The 20,202-nt window shown below is 39.8% G+C and overlaps 2 protein-coding genes across 2 annotated transcripts in view; one reads left to right on the top strand and one right to left on the bottom strand.

Moving 5' to 3' along the window:
- Window positions 1-1,408: 1,408 nt before the first annotated feature.
- Window positions 1,409-6,714, bottom strand: cd40 (CD40 molecule, TNF receptor superfamily member 5). The gene is made up of 9 exons (XM_069141783.1): window positions 6,595-6,714; window positions 5,955-6,036; window positions 5,241-5,363; window positions 5,004-5,150; window positions 4,800-4,893; window positions 3,873-3,931; window positions 3,227-3,316; window positions 3,092-3,123; window positions 1,409-1,943 (listed from the first exon to the last, which is right to left on the bottom strand). Exons 1-9 carry the CDS (start codon window positions 6,625-6,627, stop codon window positions 1,722-1,724), a joined length of 882 nt encoding a protein of 293 aa, XP_068997884.1. The 5' UTR covers window positions 6,628-6,714; the 3' UTR covers window positions 1,409-1,721.
- A 2,698-nt stretch (window positions 6,715-9,412) lies between these two features.
- Window positions 9,413-20,202, top strand: part of LOC138193674 (uncharacterized) — a 37,016-nt gene continuing 26,226 nt past the window's right edge. The window contains exons 1-8 of the mRNA XM_069141845.1: window positions 9,413-9,621; window positions 10,256-10,384; window positions 11,804-11,878; window positions 12,349-12,522; window positions 12,751-12,908; window positions 14,556-14,744; window positions 14,958-15,567; window positions 15,902-16,064. Of these exons, the coding sequence (XP_068997946.1) occupies window positions 9,550-9,621; window positions 10,256-10,384; window positions 11,804-11,878; window positions 12,349-12,522; window positions 12,751-12,908; window positions 14,556-14,744; window positions 14,958-15,567; window positions 15,902-16,064 (1,570 nt within the window). The 5' untranslated portion in view covers window positions 9,413-9,549. The remainder of the gene's footprint in view (window positions 9,622-10,255; window positions 10,385-11,803; window positions 11,879-12,348; window positions 12,523-12,750; window positions 12,909-14,555; window positions 14,745-14,957; window positions 15,568-15,901; window positions 16,065-20,202) is intronic.

Genomic DNA, 20,202 nt, shown 5'->3' with positions numbered 1-20,202 from the left:
CTGTATGAAAGTATGCTCCACGATTACTTTGTTTGGGGGCACGAAATTATCCCTTTTCTTCAGCGTGAACTACATTTAAGACCAAGTGCTCATTTATTCATGTAAACGGTGTTCCACAAGAGATTTGGGTTCATTTGCACATCAAACGCAGGTCTTTCTAATCAGGTTTTTGGGTCGACTTGTTGCTGGTTAATCTTTGCAATTAAACCTCAGGCTAGATAAAAAGTTTGTTTCTTTTTTTTTTATATCCTCCATAAAATCCTCTTTTTAAAAGATGAAAGGGCAGCAGGCCTTAAGTCCGTGGCGGTGTTGATATTAGTGGTTGGTGGGGAAGGGTTCTTCACCATCAAATCACATTAGTTTCTATGTAAATTCAAAGTGCCCACCTCCATTAATCCGGGGATAATGAGACAGCTCCTGGGGGGGGGGAGGGCTTGTCTTCTGTCTCCTCACCTCTCCATGCAAATCACTACAAACAGGAACACACAAGAGGGCAGATTAGCTTCGATCTGAGCTCCTTTTCCTCACAGCAAACAGATGAATACAATCAAATACTTAAAACAAAAAAACAAAAACAAAAAAAAAACTGTAAGAGTTGGCTTACTGTCACTCTTAAAAGGTTAGGGTCAACAGGTTAGGTCTTCAGCTGACCTTTCAACAGTGAACCTGTAGCGCCCCTCTGAGGAAATAAAGAGTAACTACAGCCTTGCTTATTCCAGGTTTTCAAATTGAGAGGAGTGTTGAAGGGAGGCGTTCAGGTGAAAGCGACAGAAACACGCACACAAAGAGGCGATGGAGATTCTTTAAAACCAACAGCGTCCCATTGTCTCAAATTGCGTCAAAACGTCCTCTGTTCTCGGAGAAATAACTGTCAAACACAGAGCGCACAGACACAATAAATATACACATATTGTTTTTAAATTAGTATGACTTACACTTTCAGAGTAGACTATTAAACTTAAAAAGTCCATCCACAATAAGCGTCCGCAAACCCGTGAATCAAAAAGAAGAAGAAGAAGAAAAAAAAAAAAAAACGACGTTCCGTTGAAATCCGGAACTTCCTTGAGAATCATCGCGTTTTAAAGTTTTCTTCGGGAAAACAAGGAATTCGCTGACATTTATCTGCACACCGAGGGGTACTCTGGAAAGATTAACTACCCATATCTAATTCGGCTAACTTTAATGCTGCTAATTTGCTAAAATAGAACCGCAAATAGGCTCCATCAAACGTGGCTCAAGACACGCTAAACCACAGGTAAACTAATCAAATATTAGGCTACCGGTGCTTCCTGGTGCATCCCCCCCCCCAAAAGCATCATGGGTACTGCCGGACTCTTATAGGGCCTGCCGGACCCATGATGCCACGTTGACCACGACACACACAAAAAAAGCACATCTAGTAAAAATGTACATGGCTTTGCATTTTAATGCAATATATGTAACATAACACCACAATGTTTACATGCAAATTAGTGCAAATATGAACAGAAGCCAAGTATATAATGAAACATTAAGATAATAACCACATCAAAAACATCCAACATCATGTAACTTTAAAAGTGCTACCAACTTCTGCTCCACTACAACGTCATTGTTTCGGAACATTATTTACATTTTAATGTTAACACTTGCAGCAAACAATCATTCATCTTTAGGGTTTGCAAAATACTGTACAAAGAGAAAAACGAAACAACACAGTAGCTCACAATCAGAATTATACATTAAAATGACAAATTCAATGTCTGCGATTGCGTTTCCTCTTGGGAGGTGATTTCTGATTTCCCATTCTCCTCCGTCACGAGGTTTCCTCCCTCACTGAAAAGGACATCCGGGGACGCCTGGTATCTCGGGTCATCGTCGTTTTCCTCAGGTGTACTCGGCACACACGTTATGACTTCTACCGGCAACAGGTTGTCTTCATTTTGACCTAAATTATATATTCCCTATAAGAGTTTAAAAAAAAGAAGAGCATTTTGGTACATTTGAACCTGTGATCTGTTTTTGGACATTATTTACAGACATACACAACTTGCATGACATTTTCAGATTAATGAATTTAAAAAGAAGCTTGTAATTGTAGACAGTTATTTAAAGTTCATTTAAAGGAACGGCTTAACATTTTGGAAATGTATTTATGTGATATATATTACAAAGTGTAAGAAGATAAATCTGTGCACTAAATATAATGGTTTTTTTTTTTAGCATGGCTTTGCCAAAAGCTAAAAAAAACATTTTCAGTTAAGTTTTAATAAGAAAAAAAAAAAAAAAAAAAAAAAAAAAAAAAAATGTTCCCTTGTTTATTATTAGGTAGTGTTCGGGGGATCTTTTATCATCGACCGAACTGTCGCTGTTTACCACCGTTTCCTGTCTTTAGGCTAAAATAAGCGAATCATCTGCAAGCTGTGGTGAAAGTACAGATTGAAAATGATTCCCTAAAGTGTGCCCGTCAAGTGGTTGAACTACTAACAATGATGAATGGCAAATTGCACTATTTAAAAACACGATCATTTATAGTAAATTGTCTCTTTTGTGTGAATCATGCTGCGTTCAAATGGGGTCGTATTTCCCACGTAGATGAAAAGAGTCCGTATGAACGGCGCCCTCTTGTGGTATTCACGATGTTTGAACCAAATTGTTTCTAGAAGCCTCGATTTAACGAATTGTGACGTGACTGCTGATGGAAGTTCATATTTCTTTGGAATATTAAGATAATATATTGTAATTTGAGTCACATAGAGTTTGTCTTCATAACTCAGATAAAAAGCCTACGTCTGAGGAAAATGTTGATCTTCCCAGCGGCCTCATCTTTTCTCTCGGTGCCTTTGCATTTCCTGCATGATGTTACCCGCCTGTTAGCTCGCTAAACTTGTTAGCCTCCGTGGCTTCTAGACGTCGTCCATATTGCCGTTGCCTGGCAACGCTGTTTTTACGACTTGACTTTTTGAACGCACGACTTCCCGTGTCGTAACCACGAGCTCACGAGGTCCCTTTTGAACGCAGCATTAATCATGAATGACGATGTTTTGCATTGTTTACAGAGCTTGATCGACTAATGAATCAATCAAAAAAGAAAGACAAAAATCAAATTTACCTTTGCACTTCTTTTGAAGCATCCCGGTTTAACTAACGCAAAAGGAAGAAAAGACAGATTATGAGTATCAGTATTTGGAGATGACTGAAATGTTACATCATTAAAGGTGTGTGGAACATTTAGAGCACAGCGTACCTTTGCAGAGAATAAAACTGGCTATACCGCAAATTATAACAAGAACAGGAACAAGAACGCAGATCCAAATTATATGATGTCGAAAATTCACTGTAAAGAAGAAGAGAAAAAACAATTAACCACAAATTGATTCTTTCAGTAACACAGATTCACAGTTTAACATCGAAGTAATACTACCCAGATTAGATCATTTAGGTATATGGTTGTTGTTTTTTAGTTAGAAGTATACAGAACTCTTGCTAGATGTACTTCAACAACAGGAAACAGTTCACTGCGCACCACAAAACAAACAAAAAATCCACCTCGATGCCCACTACATGTTTTGCATTTGAACAGAGGAAACGTTAAACAGAAAGGCTGCGTGGAAAAGAGACCACAAGTCCATTCTTCCTTTTTAACTCTGAAAGAGGGATTTCTTTAGCCATTAAAACACGGTGTGATCTACACGCTAGAGCGGTGTAAACAGTTTTTAAGAGAAAGCTGTTACACACTCAAAACCACAGATCTATACAGAATGACTTAGCACCTCTTCGCCTCCATAATTTCATTTTGAACAGCACATGACGTGTAACCGCACAGCTGCAGACGGTGGGAGAAATAATAGCGAGAAAACCTTTTACAGTTCATCAGCCCACGCACAACTCACCGCATGTGTTGTCATGTATGCTCTTTCCGCTTTGTTCAATGTAGTATCCGCTTTTACACCTGCAAAAGAAATTCACAAAAATTACAAGGATAATTTCTGGTTTTGTTGTGGCAGTTAAAAAAAAAAAATTCAGATTCAGGTGATTGTTTGTCCTGAAATCCCCCCCTCCCCCCCCCCCCCCCCAAAAAAAAGACGGCAGTTTGTTGATATTAAACTATTACGACATTTTTCATCAGAAGCATAGACGTGTGCAATCAAATCCCATTTTGAAACAAATTCTCTTTACAAAATTCTAATTCAAGTTTGAGGTCCTACTTAAAGAAGATTTTGGGAAAAATGCAAAGAGTTTAACAGTTAGAAAAGTTAGTTTATCATCCCAGCTAGTTTAAGGAATGTGTTCAGCGGGAAGGTTTTTTGGTTCCAGGATATTTTTCTCAAAAATAGTGTCATAAAACAGTGTTATAAAAAAAGAAAAGTTTTAAGAGAACGTTATTCTACATTTAAGAGGAACATTCTGGTAACCAAAAAAACACACAAAACTTGTCGCTCAAAACATCACGAGAACGTTTTTAGAGCAAAAAATGAAAGTGTTAAAATGACCCGTTTTGGTTTTGACAGGGTTTATACAAGAGGGATATTAATCTTTTCATCGTACTTATGGTAGAAGACAAGTATTCCCAACTATAACAGTGACTTTTGAACCCGACCGTATACAATACACAAGATATAGCAGATGGAGCCTTTACCACAGTCAAACCAAAAGAAACAAACAATCTTCTTGTTTACTGGAAAACACTTCTTTCTTTTCTTTTTTTTTAAATAAAATGGTAAACTAAGGCGATAATATTGACATTTTGTGTGCGTGTGTTTTTGGAGTGCTGCTGTCTCAGTTCATAAAGTATTACGAGGGTCTTAAACTGTACTTACACTGTCCACATCTCGCAGGCGCCGTCCCATGAGCTCTCATTGGAAAAAAACCCGTCAGCACATCTCTTGCACACGGTGTCGTGGGTATGGTTCCCTAAAAAGTCAAGTGGGATTGTTAAAATAATAATAATAAAAAAAAAAAAAAGAAAAAGAAAAAAAAAGCTTGTGAAATCGTTTTATCTGGGTCAAAAAGACGTGTTGTACCTTTGGGCTGAGCTCCATATCCTGGTTCACAGACTGTGTGAGGCACACAGGTTATACATTCCTCACTGGAGCAGTGGAATCCCAGTTTGCACATGCAGACGGTTCTTTTCGTCTTACTCTGGTGGACGACGACCTCAAAGTTTTTATCTGAAAGAAAGAAGAGGTGCGACATCTAAGAAAAAGTCCACCAACACGTATACGTGAAGGTTTGTTGCGCGGTTTGTCACGAGTTCTTACTTTGGTCACAGTACGGCTGACGCTCGCATTTGACGGCATTCGTGTGTTTGTCCTGATATTCGTTTTCCTCGCACTCTCTGCACTGAGGATCGCTGCAGGTGCTCATAGACATCATTCTGTTCCCTGAAAAACAAGTTGTTATATAGTAAAAAAAATAAAATAAAATAAAAAAAATGCATTATCTCATTATAGAATTGTATCGGACTCGTTTGTATGTGGTAAATGGGGACGTCTGACTTTCTTTTTTTACATGCCTGAAAACACTGATATCACTTTGTATATGTGTCTGCTGAATGCTAACTCGCAGATTATCTTCGCATACAAATTTTTTTTTTTTTTTTTTTTAAAATGGCGGCAACAGGGAACAAACTCGACCCACCTGCACCTTTAAGGAACGTTTGATTAACACTTGTTTAGTTTGTACAAAAATGCCAACATGTTTGAAATGTTTTGGAGATTCAAAACCTGGAGATCGGGGGGAGTGAAAGGAAATATTTAATCGAGATTTTCTTTACACCTAAGATATATAAATATAAATCTTGAGCCCATTTCCTACATTTTTTACGGTAAGTGAATGCAGACTCAAACAAAAATATAGAGGCTTTTTTGGGTGTCTGTTAGACTAAAATTCAGTGAGGTGACAATACACAAGATAAAAAAAAAACAACACGTTTACAGATATATTTTTCATGATGTAATGATGTGTGTACGTACCTGGACTACACATGTCACAGCAGTGCCCATTCCTCTCATACTGAGTTTGTGGATCACAGCTGGGCTGAGCAGCGGTCAGCGCCTGCAACGCAGAAATCATCACACGTTAAAATAAGAGGTCGTTTTTTTTTTTCTTGTACTGTAACTCCTGATAGGTTCTCTGTGATGTTTAACATTGGGTTCACTTCCTCAGACCAGACTATAATGGGCGTTGTGGAAAGTCCCGGAAACTCTGAAGTCTGAGCTCCAGCAGCAGTCAGTTGCATTTCTTTATCTATTCTTTTTTTTCTTTTTTTGCTGTTAATATAATTATTTTGGCATATCGTGATTCACACATCACATGATCACACTCAAGCTTGCGGTTGCGAGGAAATCGAAAGTGAAAGTACTTTTCAGGCGTTAAGGGTGTAGTAACCTTGAAACGACACGCTGGATTTGCACAATTTCGACAATAATTATATGAGATTAAAGCAACAACAACAACAACAACAACAAAAACACAGTTAAAGATGGATGTGAAAGCCAAGTGCTCGTATTCGGAGGCAAAATAACAAACATAGATGAAGAAAACGACATAACCTGCGCGACTTTCAATGATCAAAAATAACCAGCATTTATAGATAATAATCATCTCACTCACCATAACAACCCACGTCAGCAGTAAGAGATGCATGTTGATGAAGTGCAGTGTGTGCTCCTGTAGACCGTAGCTCTCCCCCCTCCAGATAGAAGTACGATGTTGTTCTGACACCTCTTCCTTCTATAAGCGTTAGAAGGGTGGAGCTTAAAGCATGGGGGCTTTTCCCCGTGCGGCTTTTCAATTGACCGTTTCCTGTAACAACGTCGACTTCGCCAAAGTCTAAAAGTTTTAAATACCACCGGAGTAATATTCCCCTCAAATATCAACCACTCAGACACGGCACGAAAACACGAAGTAGACGAGACCACGGAATACGTACATTTGTACAAATTAAACTTCTGTGACCACGAGTTAAGAAATACAGTCGGCTTATTTCAATAACAGTCATAATAAAACAAGCAGACTCAAAACTCAGTTTCAAATAAACATAAACAGGCATATCAGAAGTAAAACTTAGGAATGTGCTCTTTCGGTGTAATATTATGATATGTTATTGGATTATCATGCATTAGTGCCTGTTTTCTTTTTTTTTTTAGTGTCAGCTGCATCTATTCCAATGCATTGTATTCAATAAAGTAATTCCTATGTAAAATCTTAATGCTTTCTCATTATTGTCATTTTTGTTCACACTTTTGCAAACAGTTTGAAAATAAATCTTAAACCGCATTAGTAACTACAGCAGTAAAAACAAACTGATCTGAAAAGTAGATGTGTGAGGCTGCAGAAGATGGAAAAAAAAAATACCCACCAGGCACTGAATATACAATAAGATGCAATATGTGCAATACAGGATGCAATTTCCCACATCAAAGAAATCACGTTTGATTCAGACTTCTAGTGAGATTATTGAAAATTTCCCACTCGCAGACACAATCACAATCTGAACATATAGGCTGAATTATTGTGCACAGCGAAGCTCAAAAGAGAATTACACTTTGATTAAAAACACATTACATTACATTTCATTTAGCTGACGCTTTTATCCAAAGCGACTTACAATAAGTGCATTTCAACCATGAGGGTACAAAACCCAGAACGACAGGAATCAAGAAAATACAATTTCTTCAAGAAAGCCAAACTACAAAGTGCTATCAGTAAGTGCCTTTTTAAGCGCTACTAAAGTTCTACTGTTCAAGGTAAAGTCTGAAGAGGTGTGTTTTTAGTTTGCGGCGGAAGATGGACAGAGTTTCTGCTGTCCTGATGTCGGTGGGGAGCTCATTCCACCATTTAGGAGCCGGGACAGCAAACAGTCGTGAACACATTTCTTGAATACAGGAAGTATAGTATTTTAGTACATGTAGTTAACACATCCCACACCAAGGGTAACCATGCTGTGTTTTAAAAGGATAATAAGCTTTTATTAGGGGTATTAAAACAGCAATTTAAGATCCTAAGTGACAGAAACACTATATGTGGACTTCATGTTTTATTCACAAGGAAAATGACAGAGTTAGTACATGAATGTACAAACCATCACCTCATTCTGAAATGCTTCCCTGTTTTTATTATTCTCAACCCCACCTATTCTCACTAAACCCCCCCCCCCCCCCCCCCCCCCCCCCCCCGAGGCTGTTATGGTAATCCCCTATAGTTTTCAGAGGGGTTTTTCCCACGTGCTCACCATGTAACCGCTGTTGAAGATTCCCCTCTGCTTGTGTTTAAAGCTCTCAGACACGCACTTAGTTTTTTTTTTTTTTTTTTGTATGTATATAGTGACCACGTAACGTGTCCAAATGTGAGCAAGCTCTGTTGTTCATTACCAAAACAAAACGTCATGAACTCCTCCGATTCTGCTGCACGTGTATTCCTGTAACTACGGTACAGGTGGTGGCAGGAGCCAAAAAAAACAACCACAAAAAAAAAGAAGCACTGAAGCTCTCGTACATTCCTTCTTGTGCTGGAAATTCCTACCGATTCCTTTTGAATTTCATCCTCTTTGTCTGTGTAACAAATCAAAGCGCTGTTTTTGGAAAACTATGAGGAATATTGACAAAAAGACACAACTGACACAAACTTCACCTTTCAACTTCCATTAGAAATGCAAAAGTATCTTAATTGGGGGTTGAAGCCATGAAGGAGGGTTATTTTAACTTAAATCATACCGTCGTGATGGGAGCTGGTGATTTGAGTTTGTTTTTTTTAACATCTAAATTGAATATTTAGAATACTGAAGAAAAATATTAAAATGGACACAAAACCCCAAATAAAACATTTTTTGCTTACTACATATCGCTACTGCGTTCTCTGACAATTATCCAAAGGGACATCACAGCATCTGTATTTTCTGGCATCACGTGGGTTCTTGATGGTAACAATCAGCCTTAAATGGTATAAAATGTGGAAATTAAGGCATTAGAACTTTTATACCTGTTGTGCAGCCTGCATGCTTGCATTTGTTGCTACATGTGTTTGCAGGCGACTTGGCCTGGATTTTCTTGAATAAATGATAACATGAGAGACTTCTCCACACTAGCAGTCTCAGCAAAGCTATTAAGAGCGTTTATTGACAAAATCCATTTTATTACTGTATTGTGTTATTGGGACTTTTGTGCAGGGAGGTTTCCTCGCGCTCCCACCTGGTTAAAAAAAAAAAAAAAACAAGAATAAACAGCAGGTTAAACGCACTGTCTTGCATGTTCAGACATGTAACCTGACTGGAAATGTTTGCTGTTGTGCAGAGAAAGCGTCAGTAGGTGTGGCTGAGCAGCCTCTGACTGCCTGACCTGGAGGAGGTATATACCTGAGCTGGAGGAGGGCGGTGCTAAGAAGCAGTGCCACAAATCACTGCAAATCTCCCTTTTATTTCCCGTCAGTGAAACAGATCTCTGTTTAGGTATTGCATGTCAAACAAAACCGAGGCAAAAACAACTCTGTTTACATCTTTGCTGTAAGAGAGGAAGATTTGCATGAATTTGGCGACTGCATGGATTTTTGTGTGAAACATCAAATGCAGTGATGCCGAGTTTAGGATCCAAGAAGAAAGACAATCTGTCCAGAATGGACAGACACATTGGGAACATGCCACAGGTAAGATTTTAGCTTATTAATCAGACAAGAAGGTCAATAACAAGCAGGACGTTCTTTAAACCATCTTTATGAAAGTGTGAAATCAATCCTTCTGCAGCTGAGTCACTAAATACCCACAGCTGTCCTGTATTCTTGGTTCCAGAGAAAAACTCTCTCACTTTCATTAACGTCAGAATCTGTGTAGCAACAGGAGACCAAGGTTTTTCTCAGTTTACGAGTCTCTTGAGCATTTTGTACTTCCTCAATTCAACCTGACTTCCCTGCTGTCAGTAGTTTCCCACAATAGGACCACATAATTACTCAGAAATGTCACAGACAATGGTTGATTTAAGGAAGATAGCATGTTCCTGTAACAGTGTTTTAACAGGTGTTAAAGATGTGGACTGTACCCGAAGCTCGGAGTGACACATACTGGTATATGCTGGTGGCATCATACATATCTGAAGTGCTTCATGATAATGATGTATGAAAAGATAAGTGGTCCAAAGATTTAAAAACAAAAACAAAAAGGTTTCCAAATGGTGGTTTATGAATCATTTGCTTGTTGCCATCTATTTTGGTCACTTAAAATAAACTTTTTAAAATTTTTTTACCTGAGATTTCCCCTTTATTTACTGCGTTGTTGTGCTTTCAGCTGAGCAACGAGATGCAGATGAGCATCATGAACAGGGTGAAGAGGGGAGAGTTATCCATCGAGGATGCTCTGAACGAGGCCAGGAAGGACGGAGAGCAGCTGCTCAAACAGAAGAACGTGGCTGAAGAGGTACCAGGAACCAAACTCTGTTAATAAGTTGTGGGTTTTGGTAGCAGGAAGAAAACAGTCATAATGACCTGAGTTTGACCGTCGCATGGCTGTGCAGTAAATTTTGAAGACTCCAGAACTCTAGAGAGGAATTATGTTGATAGATTTTTTTATTTTTTTATTTTTTTTAACAATTAACGGTTAATATAAATATTCAGATTTGACTTTTTAGTATATTTTTAAAGGAATAGTTAGACATTTTGGAAAACACATATAATTTCCTTGCTGAGAGATCATGTTTGTGTATTAGCAGTTAGCATGTTGTCCATTTTTTTAATTAGTAGACAAAACAGAAATGTAATGTAGTAATTTCCCAGAGTCTTGTCATCAGTGCGAGGCTATTATCAATATGTTATATTAACAATATTAACATTATTATCCATTTTTGAAACCCACAGAGTATAATCATCCAACTCAGCCAAATTTTGTCTTTAAGCATGTTGTTTTGGTTTTCCGGCCCGCAAATGTACTTTTTTGGTTCGCTCTCATGGCGGCCGTTCTGTTGTTTTTGGCAGCTGTTTTCTCTGAAAAAGGTTAAAAAGCTCAGCACCAAACAGTCCACAGTCAAAGTCATCAAGTAGCTGGTGAAAATAAAGGGGATCATTTAGCAGCAAAAGAGACAGATATTTTCATAAGGAGCTGGTAGAGACCAAAAATGGAGCTAAAAGGAGAGGAGAGAATATTGAACCTAAATTCACCAGGTGGCCAAAAATACAATTTCTAATGGATGATTATGTTGCTGTTGAATGTGTAAAACAGGGACTGCTAACAAGTTCACCGTATGCTACTTAAAAGGTGATAATATGCTTGGTTTAGGAACTAGTTTCAATAAATATGTTGTTGTTGAGCTGTATTGGTTGGCGTTTGTTTGAACTTTGAAGATGGAGAAGGTTGAGCTCGCTTCTTCTGTTTGGCTCTGTATATCATGACACTGGCATCAGTGGTCTTTATTAAATCCCTGCTACCTTAAAAGGTAAAGATAGTACATGCATTTCTTCGTGAGTGACCTACTTAAAAAATCTGAGCCTGGACGAAGCCTGTCTTTTAAAACTACCCTCCTACTGTGCCCCACATGTGTCCTCTTTTGCTCCATTGTTGTGTTAAGAAGCTGCTCAGCCTGCTGGGTCAGTTAGAAACCAAATCTAGTTTGATGTGACCACAGCTATTTATATGTGGGAATGCGAAAGATAGTTTTTGTGTGACTTAGCAGGAAGCAATTCAAAAGACAAACAATTATTAACAAAAAGAAAAGAAAAAAAAAAAAGTCTTTCTGCATTGTAGTGACACTACATCATCTTTCCCTGGAAGGTTATTTCCCTCTGATTGTTAGATTATATATATTTGATTGCATCTGTCATTTGGGTTTGTCGTCTGTTGCAGGAACAACAACCCACGCAGTACAACTTCAGTGTTCACAAGCACGCCCGCTACAGGTGGCAGAAGCGAATTATTCAGGTGAGTCGGTGTACAGCGAGGCCAGCAGCTCTCTGAACCAGCAGGCACAACAATGCTTTGTACGCCAGCATGCGCAGCGTCAATCTATTTGATTGACAGACCTGTGGTCTTTTAAATTTGGTCACTTCTGGCTCTAAAACAATCAGAAAAAAGCAAGATGGCGACGGACAAAATTTGAACTCAAAGCCTCATCACAGTTGTTCACAAACCAACGGGTGATGTCACTTTTAGTTGCCGCTTGGCTACATAGCAATCCATCCAATTTGTTGAGATCCTTTATTAAAAAAAAAAAAAAAAAAAAAAAAGTTCTGTCTCAATCTATCTAATATTTATTAATTATGGATATTTCAGCTTGATCGGAAATGGTCCAGCAAACAACGCTGCCAGCCCCAAAGCCAGTCTGCAAATGTGGTTAAAACTGACCAATGCTCATTAACTCTAACTCAGACTCTCCCATTGTGAACATCCAGATCGATTTCAAGACCAAAATGCTGTGCAGCATAGAGAAAGGCATCATCAAGCGCCAACTTCCCTTCTCTATTGTCAAGAGTTGTGATGATGGAGTGGGCTCCAGGTTCTCCATTTCCTTCAAGGAACATCACGACTATGAGCTGGAGACCACGTCTCTGGAGGAAAAATACAAGGTGAATTTATACACTGTGTGGGTACATTTAAGTTAGAAAAACAAACCTGGAAAACAGCCCGGTTAATATTATAAAGTCATTTACCAATTAAATAATTTGTGCCTGGAGGAGGTAGGGTGTCATTCTTGTATTCCTTGTGGCCACTTGTTATTGATGCTTTCATTGGGGCTTTTATTTTTTTTATTATTTTTTTTTTTTTCATGCCTGTGATTCTCTGTCTTCGAGCAGATTATACAGCTTGTGAATCAGATCATTTATGGGAACATATACAGCAATCATGAAGAGGACGACGCAGAGACGCACCAGCAGCCCAAAGCCTCACAGAGCCTCCGGGAAGGCGTCCTGTTACTGCACCGAGGCGGCTTGGCCTCCTTCAAATGGGTGAAGTACGGATGAGTCGTTATTGCTTTGGTGTACAAATGTCGAGTATAGTTAGTGAGGAGAAGCTATTTGGAGATAAATATGTTTAATTAACTATGAATCAGATCTTTTATTCCAATTTCGGGATACATGTTAATTCTTAGCAAGTTTAAAGTTTATATTAAAGTTTCGCACCGGCGGAGCGAAAAAATTAAACATCCCCTCTGGAGGTATTTGGACAAAAAAAAAAAAAATGTGTCTAATATTATATTTAACCCCTTAAAAGTTCAGCTGACTAGTTAACTACTCCTTTTCCCTGAAAAGTCCAGAATCTATAGGATGAAAACAGTGCTGGGCAGAAGAGGTTTCATACTTCATGTTTTTTAGTTAACAGTATGTTGTCAGGATGACAAAAACCACGTACACGCTGCAGGTGAATATATAAGCAGCCTTTTAGTGTCAAACTCTGCACAAACATCACGCGGGAACATCAGAACGTACGAGTGAAGTCGCTATAAGCAAAACAAGGACCGAGAGCGACGGTAAAGTGCTTTTCACGCTGCACTTAGGCTGGGCCGGGGTCAGCCGGGGTTAAGAAAGCTTTCAAACGGACACAACCGTGGGACATTGCAAAGTAGGCACGTTTAGCCCCGAGTTTGTAGGTTTACCTCGAAAAAAACGTACTTAACACGGGGCCCAAAAGGAACCAGTGATAATAGAGGTTACAGTAAAGTTGTTTCTTGCTGTTAAAGAGTAGCATAGTGACGAAATCCAGAAAGGAAATATCAGTTCCAGACATTTATCCCAGGGTTATTGTATTGTATGGTGTGTTGTACAGCCTTGGGTTTTTGTTACAAGCCCTTAAGTATCTTCAGAAATGTTTTTTTTTTTTTTTCCCTTTCTTGCTAAGTGCTGATGAGAACATTGATATCTCCACAATAAATATGAAGCAAGAAAGTTGTAAGTTTCTGTATCTATCAGCCTTAGATCAAGTGAGTTAGCTGCTTCCTCTTATCAACTTCCTGGACTGGTAAACCAGTTGTCATTCATTTTTCTAAGTTTAGTTCCTCAAACTGAAGCTAGCTTTTCCACTGTGTTTTATAATAGGTAGTTTTATATTTTGCTGAAGGACAGTTATGAGAGCGGTATCGATCTTCTGTTTGACATACTTAATGTAATGTAAAGATAATAAGCGTGTTTTACTTTTTTTTCAAGTCTTTGGTGAAACATTCTGCCCTCTCTTTGTTACTTTAAACTGAAAGTAGTATTTTTGGTTTGGTTATAGTATAAAACAGTAAAGTGCATTGATTTCAAGTATATTTACTCCCTGCAAAAACAGTATAGAACAATTATAATGCATTCGAACGGAGTCGTATTTACAGTGTACACAAGAAAAGTCCATATGAACCCTCATGAGGTATTCACGACATCGGAACTAGAAATGTTCTATAAGTTGTGACGTTTTTGCTGATGTTTACAGAAATGTCAGAGGCCATGGAAGTTCATTTTTTTGTTCTTCTTATATATTGTAATTTTGGCCATGTAGAGTTCGTCTCAGCATTAGTAGCGCACGTATTGACGAGAGCTCAGCGTAGAATTGGGATGCGCCTCAGGCCTTGTTGTTGCTGGCTACGCTACACTTCACCCCCCCCCTTTCCTCTGTTTTGTTCTAGATATGAGGTCCAGCTCCACCCAGGCCAGCTGACAATGTTCCCCTTTAAGTGGCGAGGCCCCACAGACGGCGATGTGACGTCGTCGCTGCCGGTGACCATCGTGGTTCACCTGTCGGACGGCGACACCAGCGTGACGAAACCTGCCAGCTCCGACACTTTCAGTCTGATCACCCACAAAAACGAGTACCAGTGAGTGAGACTCATCAAGATGTGGAAATATCCCAACAGCAAGCAGTTCATGAATTCTGTCTGTCAAATGAATTTACCGCTGCGTACAATCTTGCACTATCTTTATTCTAATTGTAGCAGTAGTTTTATTATGTGTATAGGCCTGGATGGTGAACTACATTTATCTTGGCTAATTAGGGAGTTACGTTCTGTTGATTTTTTTTTTTTTTGCAGGTTCAGGGTGCCGGTCCCAGACCAAACAGCCGCCCCCGGTACCGTCCAGAGGGAGCGGGATGCTTGGGTCCAAGCTATCCACAAACTGTGCTCGGACTGGAAGCGGAAGTCCAGAGGTGAACACATGTTCGTCGAGGCAAAGACCTTCCGGCATCTCAGCTTACACGAAGAGGACAACGACACAGATCTCGAGTCAAGCGATGAATTCGCCAGCGGAAGTAACTTCTCCCGTCCACCTGAAGATAAAAACGCAGATCTGAGACCTTCCAGTGGCGACTGTTCATCAGCTGGTGACACAAAGCCGGTTCCTAAACCTGGCAGCACTACAAAGACCAATGTTCAAGTTACAGGACCTGATATTTTGCCTCCCGTCCCTTCACCAACCTCTCCCGCAATGTCACCCGCCTCCCCTCCACCTTCATCCTCCAACGCTGCCCCCTCGTCCTTTCCCTCAGTCCCCGAGCCTCATCCCCACGAGTCAGGCATGAAAGGGCCACCGCCACCGCCACCGAGCATCCCGGCTCCCCCACCTTTCCCCTTCAAACTGAAGCCCAATTTAGGAAAACCACGCACCAAGGCTTTCCACTGGGACCTCCTTACCCCCGAGAAGGTAACACTGTCGCTTTTCACTTAGAACTTCATTCATCAGAAGACGGGACATTACTATATTTTCAGAGTTAAGGGTAAAGCTTATAAAGGGTCTCATTAGTGTGAATCACTCATATTTAACTGCAGAGTTTTATAGCATTGGCCAAAAAAAACAAAAACAGGAAAGGTCAGTTTCAGCTTGGTTTTACTTCCTCATATTGCATCATTGTTGGGAGTTATTCTTTGTTTTGTCACTTTGTTCTTTCGAAGTGTTGTTCTTTTGTGATTTTAACATCGGTTTCTTCATAAAATACTGAATCAATTATTATTATTTTAATTTTTTTTTTTTATGGCAGATTGCAAAATCCTTTTGGACACAAGGAAGCACCGAGAGGACTGAAATCGACAAGTCACGCCTGCACGAGCAATTCGCCTTGAAAGATCTGGGCTCGTTTAGTGCGGCTGAGCCGAGTAACACGCAGCACATTTTGCTCAACCAGAAGATTGCACACAACTTCAGTGAGTAAGCACAACAGCGAGAGCACGTCTCCGAGCAAGGAGATCATAAATTCTGTCAGCAGCTTAGGAAGGAGTTTAGACTTTCTCAGCAAAAATAATGAGTAATTTGCACATTTTAATGAAAAGCCGTTCTTCCGGATTAAGTCAAATAAAGGAGCTCATTCTTTTAGTAAAATTGAAATGTTGTGTCTCTTCACAACCACCAGAGGGAAGCACCACACAGAGAGAGAGAGAGAGAGGTAAAAGCAGTGTTAATGCCAGGCTCGTTCATTTTCACAAATTAAACTTCAATCGGCCAATTAGGAAAAAAGCTGACCTCAGAACTGTTTAAAGGAGAACCCCCCCCCCAAAAAAAAAATGCTGCTATATTTCCCTTTTTAAATGATTGTTGAAACAAAGCACCTTTAAAGCAGCTAGATGGCTGTTCTATGGGTGTGCCAGCAGGGGGCAGTGTGTCACCAACCCAGCAGTGCCACGGCCTCCCTGTGAAATCTGCAGAGCAATAGTAGAGTGGAATATATTCTACTCCTCATCTAATGGCTTTTCACTTTTGATTAGCTGAGTGTGTGTGTGTGTGTGTGTGTGTGTGTGTGTGTGTGTGTGTGTGTGTGTGTGTGTGTGTGTGTGCGCTTTTTTTTTTTTATATTTCAAGACCCCAGCCAGTGGGAGAGTATTTCAGAAGCCTCCTCTCACAGGTCCTCCGAGTGGCACCTTCACCGTTGAAGTGATCCAGATGTGGTTTAGTGGCGGTGGGCTGCTCAGTGAAATCAGTGTTACTGTGCAGACTGGCGACATAATTAGAGTTCACATGTTCATGAAATATGGATGAGTTGGAGCTGAGCGGCAGTGATTTCCCTCTGTGATGCAGAACACTCTTTTGGCATTCGGAGATTTTTTTTTGTGTTGCTCCTCCCTGACCTGGAAACTTTTGGTTTTGTTCAGGAGCGAGGTTCTGAGTGATGACTGCCTGCGGGCAACTCGAGGCCATGCATCTTTCTGCTGCAAAGCCTTGGAAAAATTTAGACATCTGAAGAATAGAGGAATTCTCTTCTTCTTCGAGTCCTATTAACACCAATTACAGAAGGTGACGTTTCAATACTCTAATAATAAAAATAGTGGTGCAAGCAAACTTGTTTAAGTGTCAGCAAAGAGTGTTTAAAGTCTTAAAAGTACTGGTTTTAAACGTGTCTATATTATGGTGTTGTTATAGTAGCATTTAATGGCTGCAGAGTCAAGTGCTCTGTTTCCAAATGACATACTTCCCTTGGGACACTAAGAAATCCTACTCTTTACATATTAGGACTCTTAATTGTGTAGTACTTTTGACAATAGTAGTGCTGCTTCAGTCAGCACACACTGCTGTTCTGCACTCACCGGAAAGCACCTCAGCGTGTGAACGCATCACCCGCCAAAATATCTGCAGCTTTAATGGTTTTACCTGGAAATCAACCTGTTTTCGTGCCCTTCTGTTTAACGCACTCAAAAAAAACACTGATTCTTCTGTCCAGCAGCAGAAGTGAAACCTCCCACTCCCCTCCCCTCCCCCCCACCCACACACACACACACACACTTTTGTGAGGCGTTCAGGAACAGCTGCAGCTTCCTCAGACGGCTTCATTTAAAAATTCTTTACGCCGGTGGCCCCGCCCACTTCCTCTACGTAGCCAAGTTTAGGGTGGAAAGCTTCCAGCGTATTCACACTTCCTTTTTTTGGACTGTTTTGAGTGCGTCATCCCGGTACTAGTAGTGCACTGCATGTTTCTGTACTGGACAGTGTGAACGCACTCATGCACTCAAAAGAGCGAGTGCAAGTACAACATCTGGCACACGGCTAAGGTGAAGCTAATTTTTTCCTGTTTTATAAACTAGTTTCATCAACTTCATTATAATTCATAAATTGTTTTAGGTTGTGTATGTCCAACCATTACCTCTCAAATATAATGGAACAAAAACATAAGGTCAAATGCTACTACTGAAGTAAGAAAGCATACAAGTACTCCAATTTTAGAGTAGTTATAGTTCATTAATTTACACTGACTTTTAGGTACGTTTTAATCAATAAGTGCTGTTTTTGTAATAGAAAACAAAGCCTTATATGGAAAAAAACAAAACAGCTGTTAATAGGACTTCTCTTTCTCTCCTTTTCCCCATCTCTTGGCATCCACCCCCCCTCAGCCGCGCGCACACACACACACACACACACACACACACACACACACACACACACACACACACACACACACACACACACACACTCCCCCTCCCTGCTCTTGTTTGCATGTTTATCACCACAAAACCTGCCTGAATTTCTGCTGTTTATTCAGTTCATATCTCATTCTTCACCACACTATTTATCCACCTGATCCCACTGCGCCGGGACCCGGTGTGCATGCAAAAAAACCTGCCGCTCTTTTAAAAAAACGTTTTTGACAAAGATAGAAACAGCTCAGCAGACACCGAGACTCCACCTCGATCAGATAATATCACAAGTATGCGATCAATAATTAACGAGCAAACTCAGAAGTTATAATTAGCTCCGCCCCCGCACCACCACCACCACCACCCACCCCCTCACTTTATCCACAGCGACTTTAAAAACATTATGTTGTTTCCAGTTACACGCTGAGGCAGATGGAGGTAGACAGCTTGAGCGGGAGGTTGTTTTACTACAGTTCTGCAGTTTTGAGGTGTTTTATCTGGTAATGAACGGGATGCTTACGGGAAAACGAGAACATCACCTGCACCAAGAGACCGTTACACAATCCTGCCATGATCCATGTACTTATTCATGCTCCACAGGATTGAAAAGACCTTTTGGATTCTGTAGGAAAATACCTACATAGATGAAAGACTAATGATCGGCTCCTCTCTGCAGGACACCAGAATGTTTAAATCGGTTAAATCTGAAGAAATGTAATGTCACCTTTATTCACAGCCTTTGCTGATGTAGAAACGCCAATACAACACAGTGGGAATACTCCATTACAGGCAAAAGCACTGCATTTAAAATCTTAAGATAAGATAAGATAAGACTTTATTAATCCCGCAGTGGGGAAATGTAGTTGTCACAGCAGCATAGGGACACAGTTAGGAAAAAAAAGGCAAGCACACAGTAACACAAATTTACAAAGTAAACATACAATCAAAATAAAATAGGTAAAAATATATTTTTAGAAAAAGTAAAAAAATAATAAGACCAATGTACAAATATACACACACACAAGCTATATACGCAAAAATAAATGTACGAATAAAGAAGTATTTATAAAGTATAAAAAGTACGGGTGCTGCAGACTGAGACACTATTATATTATTTATACTAATGTGTCAGTGCTAGTTACTGTATTATATATTCAGTTTTACTTATATATCTCTGAATCACAACACAAGTCTTACAGAAGAGAAAACACGTTTTCCACATGTGATCACATGTATGACCCATGTTAACCACATGTTGCCACATACTGTAACGAGGGGAAAACATGTGGAAAAGTTTTCAGAAGAGAATCTACATGGGCTTCACATATGACACCATAAAAATGTTCCAGGACCACATATTTCTAATGGGCAGAATACATTTTTTAAATGTGCACAATATGTGTATGCGGTCACGAGATTACACGAGTTTTTTCACCTGTGAAATTCGTGCGGTTTTCATGATTTCAGGGAGATTAAAATAGTAAGTTTAAGATCTTACATTATAGAAAGAAATCCAACAATTCAACAATACCAAGTGACAGTTGAGAGGAAAAACTCCCTTTCAAAAAGCAGAAACCTCCAACAGAAGCAAGCTCAGAAAGAAACTCAACAATTTCAAGCGACAGTCGAGAAAAAAACCCCTCCTTTTTAACAAGAAGAAACCTCCAACAGAACCAAGCTCAGAAAGAAACCTGATAATTCAAAATTTCCAAGCGAAAGTGGAGAGGAAAACTCCCTTTTAACAGGAAGAAACCAACAAAACCAGGCTCAGACTGAAACCTAATATTTAACAATTCAAAGCGACAGTGGGAAGAATTAACTCCATTTTATCAGGAAGAAACCTCCAACAGAGCCAGGCTCGGAGGTGGTCTGCCTCGACCGATTGGGGTGAGAGGAGAGCAGAGTACGAAAAGAACAGCGTAGAGAGACGACAAACAGT

This window comes from Embiotoca jacksoni, unplaced genomic scaffold (assembly GCF_022577435.1).
Source record: "Embiotoca jacksoni isolate LCO1_2020_lvr unplaced genomic scaffold, fEmbJac1.0.p SCAF_91, whole genome shotgun sequence".
Classification (NCBI taxonomy): domain Eukaryota; kingdom Metazoa; phylum Chordata; class Actinopteri; family Embiotocidae; genus Embiotoca; species Embiotoca jacksoni.
Note: the sequence above shows the minus strand (reverse complement) of the source record. Positions and strands in the feature narration are given on the sequence as shown.

Bases quoted from the DNA above. Each gene is read 5' to 3' on its own strand.
- cd40 (XM_069141783.1), bottom strand. From the start codon at position 6,627: ATGCATCTCTTACTGCTGACGTGGGTTGTTATG. The intron at 5,364-5,954 runs GTACGTACACAC...CTTGTTTTTCAG, and splicing joins CTGTGACATGTGTAGTCCAG to GGAACAGAATGATGTCTATG. The intron at 5,151-5,240 runs GTAAGAACTCGT...TCTTTCTTTCAG, and splicing joins TCAGCCGTACTGTGACCAAA to ATAAAAACTTTGAGGTCGTC.